Genomic DNA, 13,170 nt, shown 5'->3' with positions numbered 1-13,170 from the left:
TTCGATAACATCATACTACCCAACTACAATTCTTATGATAATTGATAGATTTTATATTTTTATTTTTTCAACATATATACACTATGATTTGCTACCATTATATTTACACCTCTTAATACAATTTAATTTATTTAACCACTTCAATAGTTATCATAACACATCCCCTCTTCAATACCTACCTAGTATAATGAATTATGTTCTTTATATATATATTATTCAAAGAGATAAGATATGTATATCTTATTTATAAGATAATTAAATATCTCTCACAAAGAATGCATAAGATTTTAAAATAATACCATAAAACCCCTCAAGAATATTTATTTCCTTCTTTTATGACACATTCTTCATTGCAAGGTGCATTACAACACCAAATTCCATTCTGACCATGATTAGATGCTCCACCTATGAAGCAAAGAATCCTTCAAATTAGGGATCCCATCGAGTTAAAAAATGATTTCCGGTATAGAAGACCTTTTATAAGATTGAAAACGGAAGAAAACAAATGATGGCTTCAAGGTTGGGGCATGGCCAAGTCAATATCGTCCTGCAAAGCGAGAGGATTTTAAACCGTAAGTACAGCCAAAATTTAAGCAGACAAGGAAAAACATGAGATCCAGATTAAAACAGGACAACAAATTATTATATTTTGACCGCGGTAAGAAAACATTTTACCAGCATATTAGGGTTGACTGCAAAGGATTCGTAAGGCCGAAGGATTGTATTCTTTACGTGAAATTGCAGGGTAGGAGCTCCAAAATAATAAAATTCTTCGCTTGTTAATGCGCTAAAAAGAAAGGAAAAAGATACCAGATTTGTAGCCGGCCTTAAAGTTAAAGTATCTGATGCCCGGGAGAAAAATACTTGCAGTAAACATATATACTCCTTATTAATGGAACTCTTCCCAATTCAATTCTAATTTGTGTCTTATCTGTTGTTGTACGGTAAGGTGCTAACTCCGGGCCAAATTTGGAGCTTCTACCTTGAGATTTTGATTGAGTCTACAACAACGAATTTGAAAAATACTAATTGGGTTTGCTTCTGATCAAGAGTTTTGATTTGGTCCATCTCGGTAGCGTGCGCTCGTTCTTGATCCTTATAGTCAGGGTTTGGGAATTTGCAATACCAATTGCAATTATGGATATTGAGCGTTCAATTCAGGATATATTCCTCGAGATGGCTCAAACATCACATTTTTAGCATACCCTTTTGAGGTTTTGGGGTCTCCTCTGCAGAAAAATAGATAGAGTTGTCTGGGGCAAATACGAACCCTAATTTGAAACGCCTAATCCTTTGCACTAGTTTTCCAGCGTAAATAGAGATTCTTGATGGCGGATCGGCTGGGTTCTTTGCAAGAATTGCCAATCCATCTTATTCAGGAAATCTTGAGCAATGGGCAATTAAGTGCTGCAGATTTGGCGAGGTTAGAGGCTTCTTGCTATGCGTTCAGGGAATCTTATGGGTTTTTGCCGTCTAGATTCAAGTCCATGCCCGAGCTTGCGGCGTTTCAGTCTTGCCTTGCGGACACCATGTTTTCTGCAATGTCGTTGACATCGAGGACAGAGCTTCTGAATCGATGCGGAAACAATTGGAAACTTGTATTGAGGTTTCTGCAATCTGTGCGCCAGGCATTTGGCTCTGTGGAGACTCCAAAAGGCAATGTACTACTTGGCGGTTTGGCAATTTTTTGTTTTGTTTCACTGTTTGTCGGAGAATGAGTTTGAACTCTATATTCTAGTTTAATAAATTTTCTTTTTGTTTATCCAATTTTAGTATGTTTGGTGTTTGCAAGTGCATCATTATGTAATTTCTATTGATTTTGTCCCACCCGCTATCTAATTCTTAGTTGGGCTTCATGATCCGTCTAGTGTGACCACGAGTAGTCCGCTTCATTCTCATTCTATCTAAGTGGTGTTGAGGGAAGCTCCCGTCTAAAGACAACTCAACCATGGACTTTCCTCGCTGTCAGCCCGCTTAGGTTGTTACCTTGTTTATTGTGGTACACATATTTGATAAGTGAATGGTGGAAATTCTTGTGTTAGTATTGTTCAAGCGAAATTTGGTTTTCTTATGCAGTAAGGTGTTAATTTACAAATGCGAAAGCTACTTATGTGGCATATCTGAGCCACAAATTGTACTCTACGAATAAAGAGAGTACAATGGTTTAGTGTAAATGGGAGCTCTCAAATAATCCACTGTAAAATACCCGTTGTTAATGTAGTTGTTAAAACTTCATGTGCGAGCAGAAGTTGGCGCACTCCCCACCTTTGGAAAACCTTTGGAAACATGTAAGTTTACAAGTTGGCTGCTTGCGCTCTGTGCTGATGTTGCTGTTAAAACTACGTGTAGTTTGTTATATCGTATCAAGAGGGAGTTAATTGTCTCTAGCGATGATTATTCAGGTTCATAGCCAACCAGTTGTCCCTCCTTTGTAATGTGGTTAATATAGTCATATCTGGTTTATCGGGCCATGATCCATTGGTAGGTTGGAGAACTCACTGTGTTCAAAAGTGAGCAGTCACACCGTCTTTGATGCTTTGGGTTTCAGCTTTACCTCTTGTTTTGAGCGATGGTGTCAAACAGTAGGGTAGTGCACATTAGCTGGGATTTTAACCTAGGTTGTTGGGTAAGTTGGTTTGCTTATTGCCTCAGTGGTTCAACTTGGCCATTGTGTTCCTTTATTTAATGTGTTTGTGAGAAGTACATGTATAGCCTGTTAAAATCTGGTCTTCAATAAAGTTAGCACTTATTGTTACACAGACCCAGGCTAAAAATTCTGTTGTTGTACTACCTTTGCAAAAGGTGCAATTTTTTATAAGGGACAAACTACCAGCTCCTGTTTTCAAAAAAGAAAATAAACTTAAGAGAGAATATCTGTTCCTGTATGGCTGAGGCTTGTGCAGTCCGTGGGATAGGTGTCTCATTTCCAAGTCCTTAATAGCATCCCTACTCCAATTGAAACTTTTCAACAGTTGTGGATTTAATTTCAACAAGTGTTGCTATTGTAGAGAAGTCGATTGGCAGTTTACTGCTCAAAGTGAAGTCTTGGTTCTACAATCAACTTTGTCCAGGAAGTAAAGGCCTGATTTCTCACATGGCTTTGCCTTTTAGTGAAGTGGGATCCGACCCTTACTTGTGAGGACAGAACTGATATCGCATGGGAAGTAGGTTAAAGGTTGTATCTACCGTAGGTGAACTTATTTGTAATCCACAATGCAACCAGATTTTGAAATTTGCCAGAAGGATAGGCAGCAAAGTTTTTGTTAGTCATATTTCTCTTTGTCTTGTGCTGTTTTTTGGAATAGCAGTCTTGTACATGTTCTTGCATAGTGAACTAATTAAAAGAGATTGTTTGGCAGGTTCAAGTTACAACTGGGAAGTATCATACTCTGTTGGTTGAAGATGGTTCACTGTACAACTGCGGTTCAAGCATCTGTGGAGTTCTGGGGCATGGACCAGAAATCACCCAGTGTGGGTCCTTGACTCGAGTTGAACTTCCATTAGGGCTGACAGTAACTCATGTATCGGGCTCCCATAATCATGCTGCTCTTGTAACCCAGTCTGGAGAGGTTTGTAGTTTTGTCAGATGGCATGCTTCAACTGTTAAATTTACGAAGTATAGAAATGAGTACCAGATATTTTTGACTATTTGTATTATGTTCCCCTACAGGTGTTTACCTGGGGAGATAATTCTTCATTTTGCTGTGGCCATGGAGAAGTTGGATGTGTCATTTTTAGACCTACAAAAGTTGAAGCTCTTAAGGGTATTATTTGCAAACAGGTATTTGGAACACTTTTGGGGCTTGTTAATTTTGTTTTTGTTTTTGCGATACATATTGGAGTAGGTTCAACTGAACCATTAGTCATATAATTACCACTTTATTGTGGGCCGTATCTATGTTAACTTACTCTTTAAATGCAAGGTTGTGATAGGACCACTGTTATGTCTGTATGCCGAACATGGCATGACAGAATTTCCGGGTAACAATATGGCATCCAGTGCCTGGTCATTGTCAGAGAGCCTGGTTATTATAAATTATTTCCCAAGGGTTCCTATGTAAGAGTGACTGCCTTCATTTTATGTGGTTTCTCAGAATTCCTTTCAATCAATATTGCTCTTGGCATGAGTTGTTTTACATAAAGCAGAGCAATAAGAGTCATTATTATTTGCCCTAAATATCTGCCTTAAGCTTTGGTGAACAGAGTTGCATATGCATAAGTTGAGCATTCTGATAGGCTAAGGAAATAAATTTGAATCCATATAATATAGTCCTTTTATTGTACCTTTGGTCCTCACCATGTCCTTGAAGGAAGGGTTAAGAGTTTAAGAGTGTCACCAAAATATATGAGAAACCTGAATGCTTTAGTCTGACTAGTTTGCCTACCATGATCACAGGCATTACATTGTTATTAGAAACCTGGAAGCTTTAGTTTAATATATATCCTACCTAGATTACACAAGAATTGCATTGTGTTATTGTAAATTTAAAGACAGACTAGTTCATTAGAAAGTTGTTTATGTTGGGATTGGCATCTAACAGATTACTACCTTCCCATTTCTTTGTCTTGTACCCCCAAGTGAGATTATTCCTTTTCCACTGATTACCAGTATCTCATACAAGTAGTTGTATCACAATCTTGTAGGTTTTTGGCTGTTGTTAAGAGATTAGGTGAATGGAAAAGCAATAGAATGAAAGCAAAAAGTACTTTAAAAGTATAGATGCTCAAGCCTATTCACTTTGGCCTATGAATATGCCACCATTATTATGAAGCTCACAATGCACATTTATTTGATTTCAATTCCCAAGGTTAATGCTGAATGATTCATGGACAATTTAGTGATGATGGTAAAAAAAAAGGTTGACAATTTCTAAATATATGTTATTTGAATATATATTCTGTATTGCTTCTCTTTAGATATAAAAAATGTTTGGTAGAATTTGGAAGATATGGAAGTCTTTGTATCAGTTTTTTTGGACTTCCATATCATGTTTCTTAGAGACATGGTTTGAAACATATGGAAAACATTCATGTGATTTGTGATCCTTGAATCAGAAAATCAGAAAAAAATACTTCAGACTTATTCCTGAGAAAATTGAAAAAAAAATTGGTTCATTGACTTATCGATCTGGAAATCAGAAAAATAGAGAAGCAATAAAAGTGGAAGAGTTGTTTTTTAATTGTGAATAAGGGAACTTAATTATTAATGCAGGTTGCTACAGGTCTCAGTTACACAGTGATCCTTACAAAATATGGGCAAGTTTACACTTGTGGCAGCAACTCACACGGTCAGCTGGGTCATGGGGACACTCTAGAGAGAACCACTCCAAGGAAAGTGGAAAGATTTGGTAGTCTTGGTGCAGTTCTGCAAATTGCTGCTGGAGTCAGCCATACAATGGCAGTTACTGAGGATGGAACACTGTATTCTTTTGGGTCTGGTTCAAATTTCTGCCTTGGCCATGGCGATCCACGAGATGAACTCCAACCACGGGCTGTGCAAGCTTTCAAAAGGAAAAACATTCATGTGATTCGTGTGTCAGCAGGAGATGAACACTCTGTTGCACTTGATTCCAATGGATATGTGAGTTTTCTCTACTGTTTATTGCCATCTGTAACAAAATCAATTTTTAGCTTCTTATGTTTTTCAAAACATCCATGACATTTACGTTTGAAGGCTAACCTTTTTTAAAAAAAATATACCAAGAATCATGAATCTCTGAAGTTTGAAAACCCTTCAATGAGATTCTTATAATCTTTGTTCTTCCTCATTGCTTCTTTCACAGTCTCATGGTATGCAGATGTTCTGGTTGATAGTTGCAATGCTTTTCTAATGTTATTTAATATGACTTTGAAATTTATTGCTAATCTCCACAGGTGTATACATGGGGAAAAGGTTATTGTGGAGCTTTGGGGCATGGTGATGAAATTGATAAGACGACTCCAGAATTATTGACTGGTATCAAGGAGCACAGAGCAGTGCAGGTGAATGTGTTGATTTGTTCCTCACTTGACAACATGTCTTTTGTATGCATGCCTTTTGTATGTCAGGCATGGCAATGCTTTAAATTAGAATATCCAGTTGCAGAAACTGATGCCACAGTTTTAATATTTTAGGTTTGTGCAAGAAAGAGGAAGACTTTTGTTCTTTCAGATGATGGATTGGTATTTGCCTTCGGATGGATGGGTTTTGGAAGCTTGGGATTTGTGGATAGAGGCATATCAGATAAAGTTGTGAGCCCGCTGGTGCTTGAAACCTTAAAGGGTTATCATATTTCTCAAATAAGCACAGGGCTTTATCACACAGTCGCAGTTACAAACAAGGGCTTGATTTTTGGTTTTGGAGACAATGAGAGGGCACAACTAGGGCAAGAGTCTTTGCGGCAGTGTCTGGAACCAAGGGAGATCAAGATGTGGGATGTACTGGAGGAGCCTGAGGTAGTTATGGAAAGTCTATAAAAATGAGAGGGAAGAGGTGATAGAAACTTCTCTGGTGTTTACAGCTACAACTAGAAGATAACTTAGCATTTATCAATGTCAAGATTTTTCTCCAATTGTGGAGTTTACAACTACAACTAGAAGATAACTTTGCATTTATCAATGCAAGAATGTTATCCATCATGGAGTATATTACAGAAGGAACTTAACTTCTTAAGCTTCCTAGATCATTCCATCAGAATGTTTTTCTGATTGGATAAACAGTCGGGGCAGCCTCCAGAGAATATTGGGAGGAAACCTGACAGTAAGGTTCATGTATTTGCAAGTTTTTAGGCAAGAGTGATAAGTTTAAAAGTTTACCAACTATTCACATAAAGGTTGTGTATTGAAGTCAAATGGAACACGTTATGTGGAATCCATGAATATCCCTGAATTCACGAGTATACAGTTTTTGGCTAATTCCTAGTCTGACCAAAAATTATATAGACTGCTGTTGATAGTTGCAGCATGGAAGATGGGAGTGTGATCCACGTATGATGGGTTGTATATAATGTTGAACAACATTATTGCGGATAGGACTACTCATAGTTAATATGATGTATGCTGCTCTTTGCATGCCCCAGGATGCTCCTCCGGCATTTTAATTGAAACATAGATAAAAGAGTGATTATGCTTACTGCACCTACTCACATCTATTAATATTTAATATGTGACTTTCAACAACTCCGTAATATAACTGGAGGCTGTATGGTTCCTATCCCAAGATGATTGGATGTTCCTTTCTCACTAAGCCTTTCTTTCTGTGGAGAAGCTGGGTATCAGAGGCTTTGGTTTGCCTTTGTAGAACTAAGGTAAGGTGGGATCTGGTCTTGTATGTGAAGAACCAGATTACCAATTATACTGGCAGCTTTCTGTTGCGCTTCTGGTTGTTTTATTTTATAAGGTGCAATCAACAGCTATGCGAGTTTCCAGTGAAAGTCCCTTTTTGTTATTTCTTTAGAATATTCAAAGACGGGTAGAATTTGAAAACTGAAAACTCTGATGTATTATAATTTACCAAGTGGTCAATCCAATCCACTGTCGCTGTAGTATTTTTATATAAAACGTGCAATTTTAAGTTTGGAAAATTGTGTTCCTAATGTCAGAAATAAAATGAGAAATGATATTTGTTATTATTGATCGATGGACCATATTTGATAGGAAAATTGAAGTTTTGTTTTTCCGATTTGAGCACCTATCGGGAAAATAATAATTTTCGTAGCAGTTTCAAAACATCATCCATCCTTTTAGTGTAATTCATTGAGAAGAGAACAATGAACCAAACGTGGGCACTATGTGTGTGTAACATTTTTGTACGATTTAAAGCATGGAACGACAATTTTTAATAAAATCAAGGAAACGAAATAGGATAGAAAGAATTTTCGTCTCTGGGATAACATGATTAAGGAGACATTTGGAGCTGTTTTAGGGCATATCATTTGTCTTTTTTTCACAATTTAAAGCATGGAATGACATTTTTTTAATAAAACCATGGAAATGGAAAAGGGAAAGAATATTTTTTCGGACAGCATTATCAAGGGATTATTTGAAGCTGGTGTATAAACGGGTTTGAGAATTGAAAAATATATCAGAAGATAATCTAGTTCTATGAGTTTTAGGATTTTGTCCAATTTCTTTATTTATATAATTGTACAGCATTATTAAGGGATTATCTGAAGCTGGTGTATAATCTGGTTTGAGAATTGAAAAATATTAGATGATAATCTAGTTCTACGAGTTTTAGAATTTTGTCCAATTTTTTTATTTATATAATTGTAAATTTATCAAGGCTATTATCTTTTTGAGATTTTGGAGCATAATGTTTAAGCTTGTGATGGAGCGATGGTTTTAGGTAAATCCAACAACCCTCCAATTAGTTGTAAACATTGATGGAGGTTATTAGAACCATCAAAATCTCTAACCAATCATAATTTTTTTTGTTTGATTCCAAATTTTCCTAAATCCCCTTAGTGAATTTTTAAATTTTCAAGTTTGAAGGAATCAACTAATGAAAGAGAATAGGAATCTTAGTAATTCAACATAACAACCCTTATGAACTATCTTATATCAGTCACTTATTAATGACATATCACACACACCAAAACCCACAAAAAGGAAGTGGCTCAAGCCAAAAAAGGGCATGACAAGATTAAGTCCCAACACTCGGAAGAAATTGAATCATAAGTTGTCTCCTCCACATTGTTATCACTTGTTTGAGTGTCATCCTTATTGATAGGGAACTTCCTGCCTTTGATAAAATAAAAGCCTTAGCCAAACATGTAGGCCATCTCTTTCTAATAACAAGTTTTACATAAGCATCAATATGGTTATCACCCTTTCCTTTGAAGCATGAGGAAGAAGACCATATTGATATCTAGGTTAACGATATCAAATTTAAATCTGACAATTTTTTAAAATGTCTTTCTAAGAGATACCATACACACTTCATTTTTCTTTAGAAATCATAAATTTACTTAAGGATATGTACACTTTCCTTTTTACTCATATAACCCTGAGTTTATTTAACACAAGTTCTAGGCATAGGAATGCGATTATCAATTTCAGTGACACCAACAATGAAAGAGAGAAGAACTAAAAACACTATCAATATAAGATAGTTTTTTCTTAACCTTGACATCAAGATGAGGAACGAAGGCATTTGAAGAGGTAAGGTTGTATTTGTTCATAGCTTTTTGAACAAGAGTTATAGGAGTAAGAATATCATTATTTATTAGACAACAAAATAATGGGAGAGACAGGAACCAAAAACAACACTAATTTAAGAATGATTATTCTCATCGTTAACATTGAGATGAGGAAGGAGGCATTTGAAGAAGAAAGGTTGTATTTCTCAATGGTTTTACCTCTAGGGCTAGGGTAAGGACTCTTGGCAAGGGTTTGCAATGAGAAAGAGAGAGCATCAATGTTCAGAATGTTACTAGGGTTAAACTAGGGTTATATTGATAAAAGAATAGATCAATTCCCAATCAAGTGAAAGGGAAGTATCATTTTTTTAGATGATCCAACCAAGGAAAGTGATATCATGAACAATAAAAAAAATTCCTTTTTTTTTAATAAGATATCAACTTATAGTGGGACCTCTTGTACTCAATTTGATGATGAAATCAGGACTCACCTTCAATGAGGAAAGAGTCATAAAAAATTATGTGTTTGTAGATGTCACACCTTTTTACCTTTGCAATATAGATTCATATCCTACTTAATCACATTCTTAATAACACATAACTAGATGCTACTAATGACACCCTTACTATCATTCCATGAGTTGACAAATTTGACCATAGAAATTTTTTGCTGACCTTTTATAGCCTAGAGATAGGGAAAATGTAACTTAGCTAATTTTTTTAGGTTAATGTAAGAAGTTGGTTCGGTTCTCAAATATTGCCCTCCTTTAATATTATTACCATTATTCATGTAATACAACACAAAGATGAAATCTCTATTATCAATAAAATTCTATCTTGTGTGTACTTCCAACTACAAACCATTATGGAAATAAACCTACACTCTCAACAATAAACCCATCATTATTCCCCAAAGGACTAATAAGAGTCATGACTCAAATAACTTGAAAATACTATTCGATAATATATTAAAAATAAGAAGTCAAAATTTAGATAAGAAATAAAATAAACATTTAATAATGGTTTAAGTGTGTCAAGATGGTGTGTTGGGTATAAGTGGTCACTTTTTTCCTAAAATCAAGTAAGCTTGCACTTGAAAGAGAAATTCGAGGGTCATGCACTCAAAACTAGGAGCTTTACAAAGCATAAGAATTGTAGTTCACTGAATTTAGTTTCTAAACTATTAAAGCTTTTTAAAATTGGATAAGGCGTATGAAAGATTGTTCTTGATTTTTCAAAAAAATATAACATAGTTGTTATTGTGCTCTTCAAAAAATATATAGCTAGATTTAGTAGTTTGCAAAACCCTTTGGCGGATGATAAGTAAGAGTGAGCTATAAAAGTTGTGTAATATTTTGTTACGTATTTTTTTGAATAATTTTTTGAAGTGATTGCACCATGAAAATTTGGTATTTATTCATGCGATGGGCATAACATGCATCAAAATAAAAATAAATGTAAACTTCTTTTTTTAAGTGTATAAATCTAGTGTAGAGTAATATTATGTAATTTGTTTTGACTTTGGTCAAGTAGATTAAAAGTAATTAAAAAAATGATAGACACGTTTGTGAGGACTCTCAAGATACTCATAAAGAAAATTAAAGTTTACTATGCCAATGTTCTCCAAAAATAGAAAAAATTATATGGCCAAAAAGCTGAGAGGACATGTGAGATTATGGTGGTAATTTTAGAGATACTAACTTGATCATTTGTAAATTTGATACTGACAAAGTCGAGAAATCATTTAGAAGATGCAAAATGTGTAAAGAGACAAAATGGAGGGAAAATGAGCTTGCAAGCCTTAGGGTTATTTTCCAACCCTTTTACCAAGCCAAGGCCTACATAGATTTCAATATACAAAATGACCTGCTTGGAGTTTGAAAAGGGAAAAAACACAATTACAAACTCTATATAATGTGTGCACATTTTGTAAAAGCAAAAACATCATTTTGAGTTTCACATAACACATACAAGTTGTGAAGACATAAAAATATTTGCTTGTAAATGTGTAATGCACTACACATATGTATAGATTTACATACATGATATCTTTCTATGCATATCTATAGTGTTACACACTCACACACACAAAAACAAAAACATCATTTTGAGTTTCACATAACCAATACAAGTTGTGAAGACATAAAAATATTTGCAAGTAAATGTGTAATACACTACACATGTATAGATTTACATACGTAATATGTTTCTATGCATATCTATAGTGTTACACACTCACATACATATACATTTACATGTGAATATATACATACACATATGTGTGTGTGTATCGAGATATATATGTATGTATGTATGTACATGCACGACTCTTCTTATTTCCCCTCTCTCACATTTTCTCTCCCATCAACATCTCTGTCTATCCCAAGTCCTAACTATCCTATCTCATCTCTCTCTCTCTCTCCTCCCTCCACTTTTTGCCTAAAACATCTCTCTCTCTCTCTCAACATTGTTGTCTATCATGTGCCCATGATTATCCTTCTTGACCTCTATCTCATCTCTCTCCCATCCCTCCCACTCTTTGCCTCTCTCTCTCTCTCTCTCTCTCTCTCTCTCTCTCTCTCTCTCTCTCTCTCTCTCTCCACCAAAACATATGCTAGACACAACCCATTGGAATAACCTTCCCCTGATACAAATACATTAGGTTGAGCCAAAATCGAGCTCATTGTCATCAATATCATCCTTAATCCTAATGATTGCAAGTTTTAACCTCATTGTAGGTTGCCCAACATCACTCTCTTGAAATGGGATTGCATCCAACAAATGATAATCATCACTAGACGAGGAAACTTTCATTGATTTAGGAAAATCTCGAAAATCCTTTTGATAGGAACAATTATCAATCTAGAAAAAGGGAACATTTTGCCTTCCCATGGAGAGAAGGCCCTTTAGATGCTTTTCCAATATTGTCCTTAGAAGTAACACGCGTGGAGATGCTATACCTTATTGTAAAACCTAGTGCGTAGGTGAATGGAATTGTAGTGCCCGCCCCTAGTTCGCATTTCTATTATCATTGTCAATTTGCTTTAGGTTGATTTTATGCATTGATTAGTTTTAGAGATATTGGATTTACAATATTATGATATTATTTTATGTTTTGGATTACATATATACTTGTTGATTTTTCATTTGTGTGTTGTTAATGATATCTTAATGATTCCTAATTAGTAAATGTGGTTTCTTTCATAAAAATGTTAACATGATGTCTTTAATGATGATTATGTTGTATTGATAGAGATGCATTATTATATGTACGCATTTGATCTTAGATTTGTGATTTTATACTTACCCCATACTTGCATGTGTATGGTGCGCGTGTTTATTTTATCTTTCTGTCTGAAGTGTTTGATGTGGTTAGGGGAGGGAGTCGTAGTCACCTGCTAGTCGGGATCTACACGATGAACCACTCCCTGCCATTGTCTGTTTAGTTTAGATATATTATATACATGTACATACTTGTCTTTTATGCAGGATGCAGGAACCGAGCATCGACTTCCCTAAATTGCCAGGATGAGCGTGCCCTATTACAAATACTCAAATGGTGAGAATGGGAAGATAATGATCAGGTCCAATCCTAGCCATAAGCCTATAATACTTGTCCTGCAAGGAGGACTCGTAACAAACTGTCTACCCTTTTTAAATCCGTGAGTCCTTTGTGCGTATGTTGTTTTGTGAGTCTTTGATGAATTTCTATTAATTAAGTCTAATTAATAGATTAAATTAATAATTTAATTTAATGAAAAATTATTATGATATTTTGAATATTTAATTATATTTAATTAATTGAGAAATTAATTAAATATAAAGAATTAAATTGAAGATAAAAGTTTTAAGATTAAATTTAGAACATGATAATATTTATTTAATTTAATAATAATATATTTACAGTTCATTTTTAAATAAATGCTAAATATTATTGTTATTTAAGTTAATAAATATTTATCAAATTAAACGTTCTAAATATATTAAAAAGTTAAATAAAGTTTAAATTTAGAACGTGATTATATTTATTTAATTTAATAATAATATATTT

At 34.7% G+C, this 13,170-nt stretch overlaps 1 protein-coding gene across 1 annotated transcript; it reads left to right on the top strand.

Annotated features, from left to right (window-relative positions):
- The first annotated feature begins 495 nt into the window (after positions 1-495).
- Positions 496-7,562, top strand: LOC149568535 (Regulator of chromosome condensation (RCC1) family protein). The gene is made up of 6 exons (XM_089821437.1): positions 496-1,661; positions 3,360-3,569; positions 3,671-3,781; positions 5,213-5,581; positions 5,875-5,982; positions 6,115-7,562. The coding sequence occupies exons 1-6, from the start codon at positions 1,329-1,331 to the stop codon at positions 6,454-6,456; spliced, it is 1,473 nt and encodes a 490-aa protein (XP_089677563.1). The 5' UTR covers positions 496-1,328; the 3' UTR covers positions 6,457-7,562.
- The last annotated feature ends 5,608 nt before the right edge of the window (positions 7,563-13,170 follow it).

This window comes from Cupressus sempervirens, chromosome 3, assembly GCF_028749045.1.
Source record: "Cupressus sempervirens isolate cs-2001-9-10 chromosome 3, ASM2874904v1, whole genome shotgun sequence".
Lineage (NCBI taxonomy): Eukaryota > Viridiplantae > Streptophyta > Pinopsida > Cupressales > Cupressaceae > Cupressus > Cupressus sempervirens.
The sequence above is the reverse complement of the archived record's forward strand: the minus strand, read 5'-3'. Positions and strand labels throughout refer to the sequence as shown.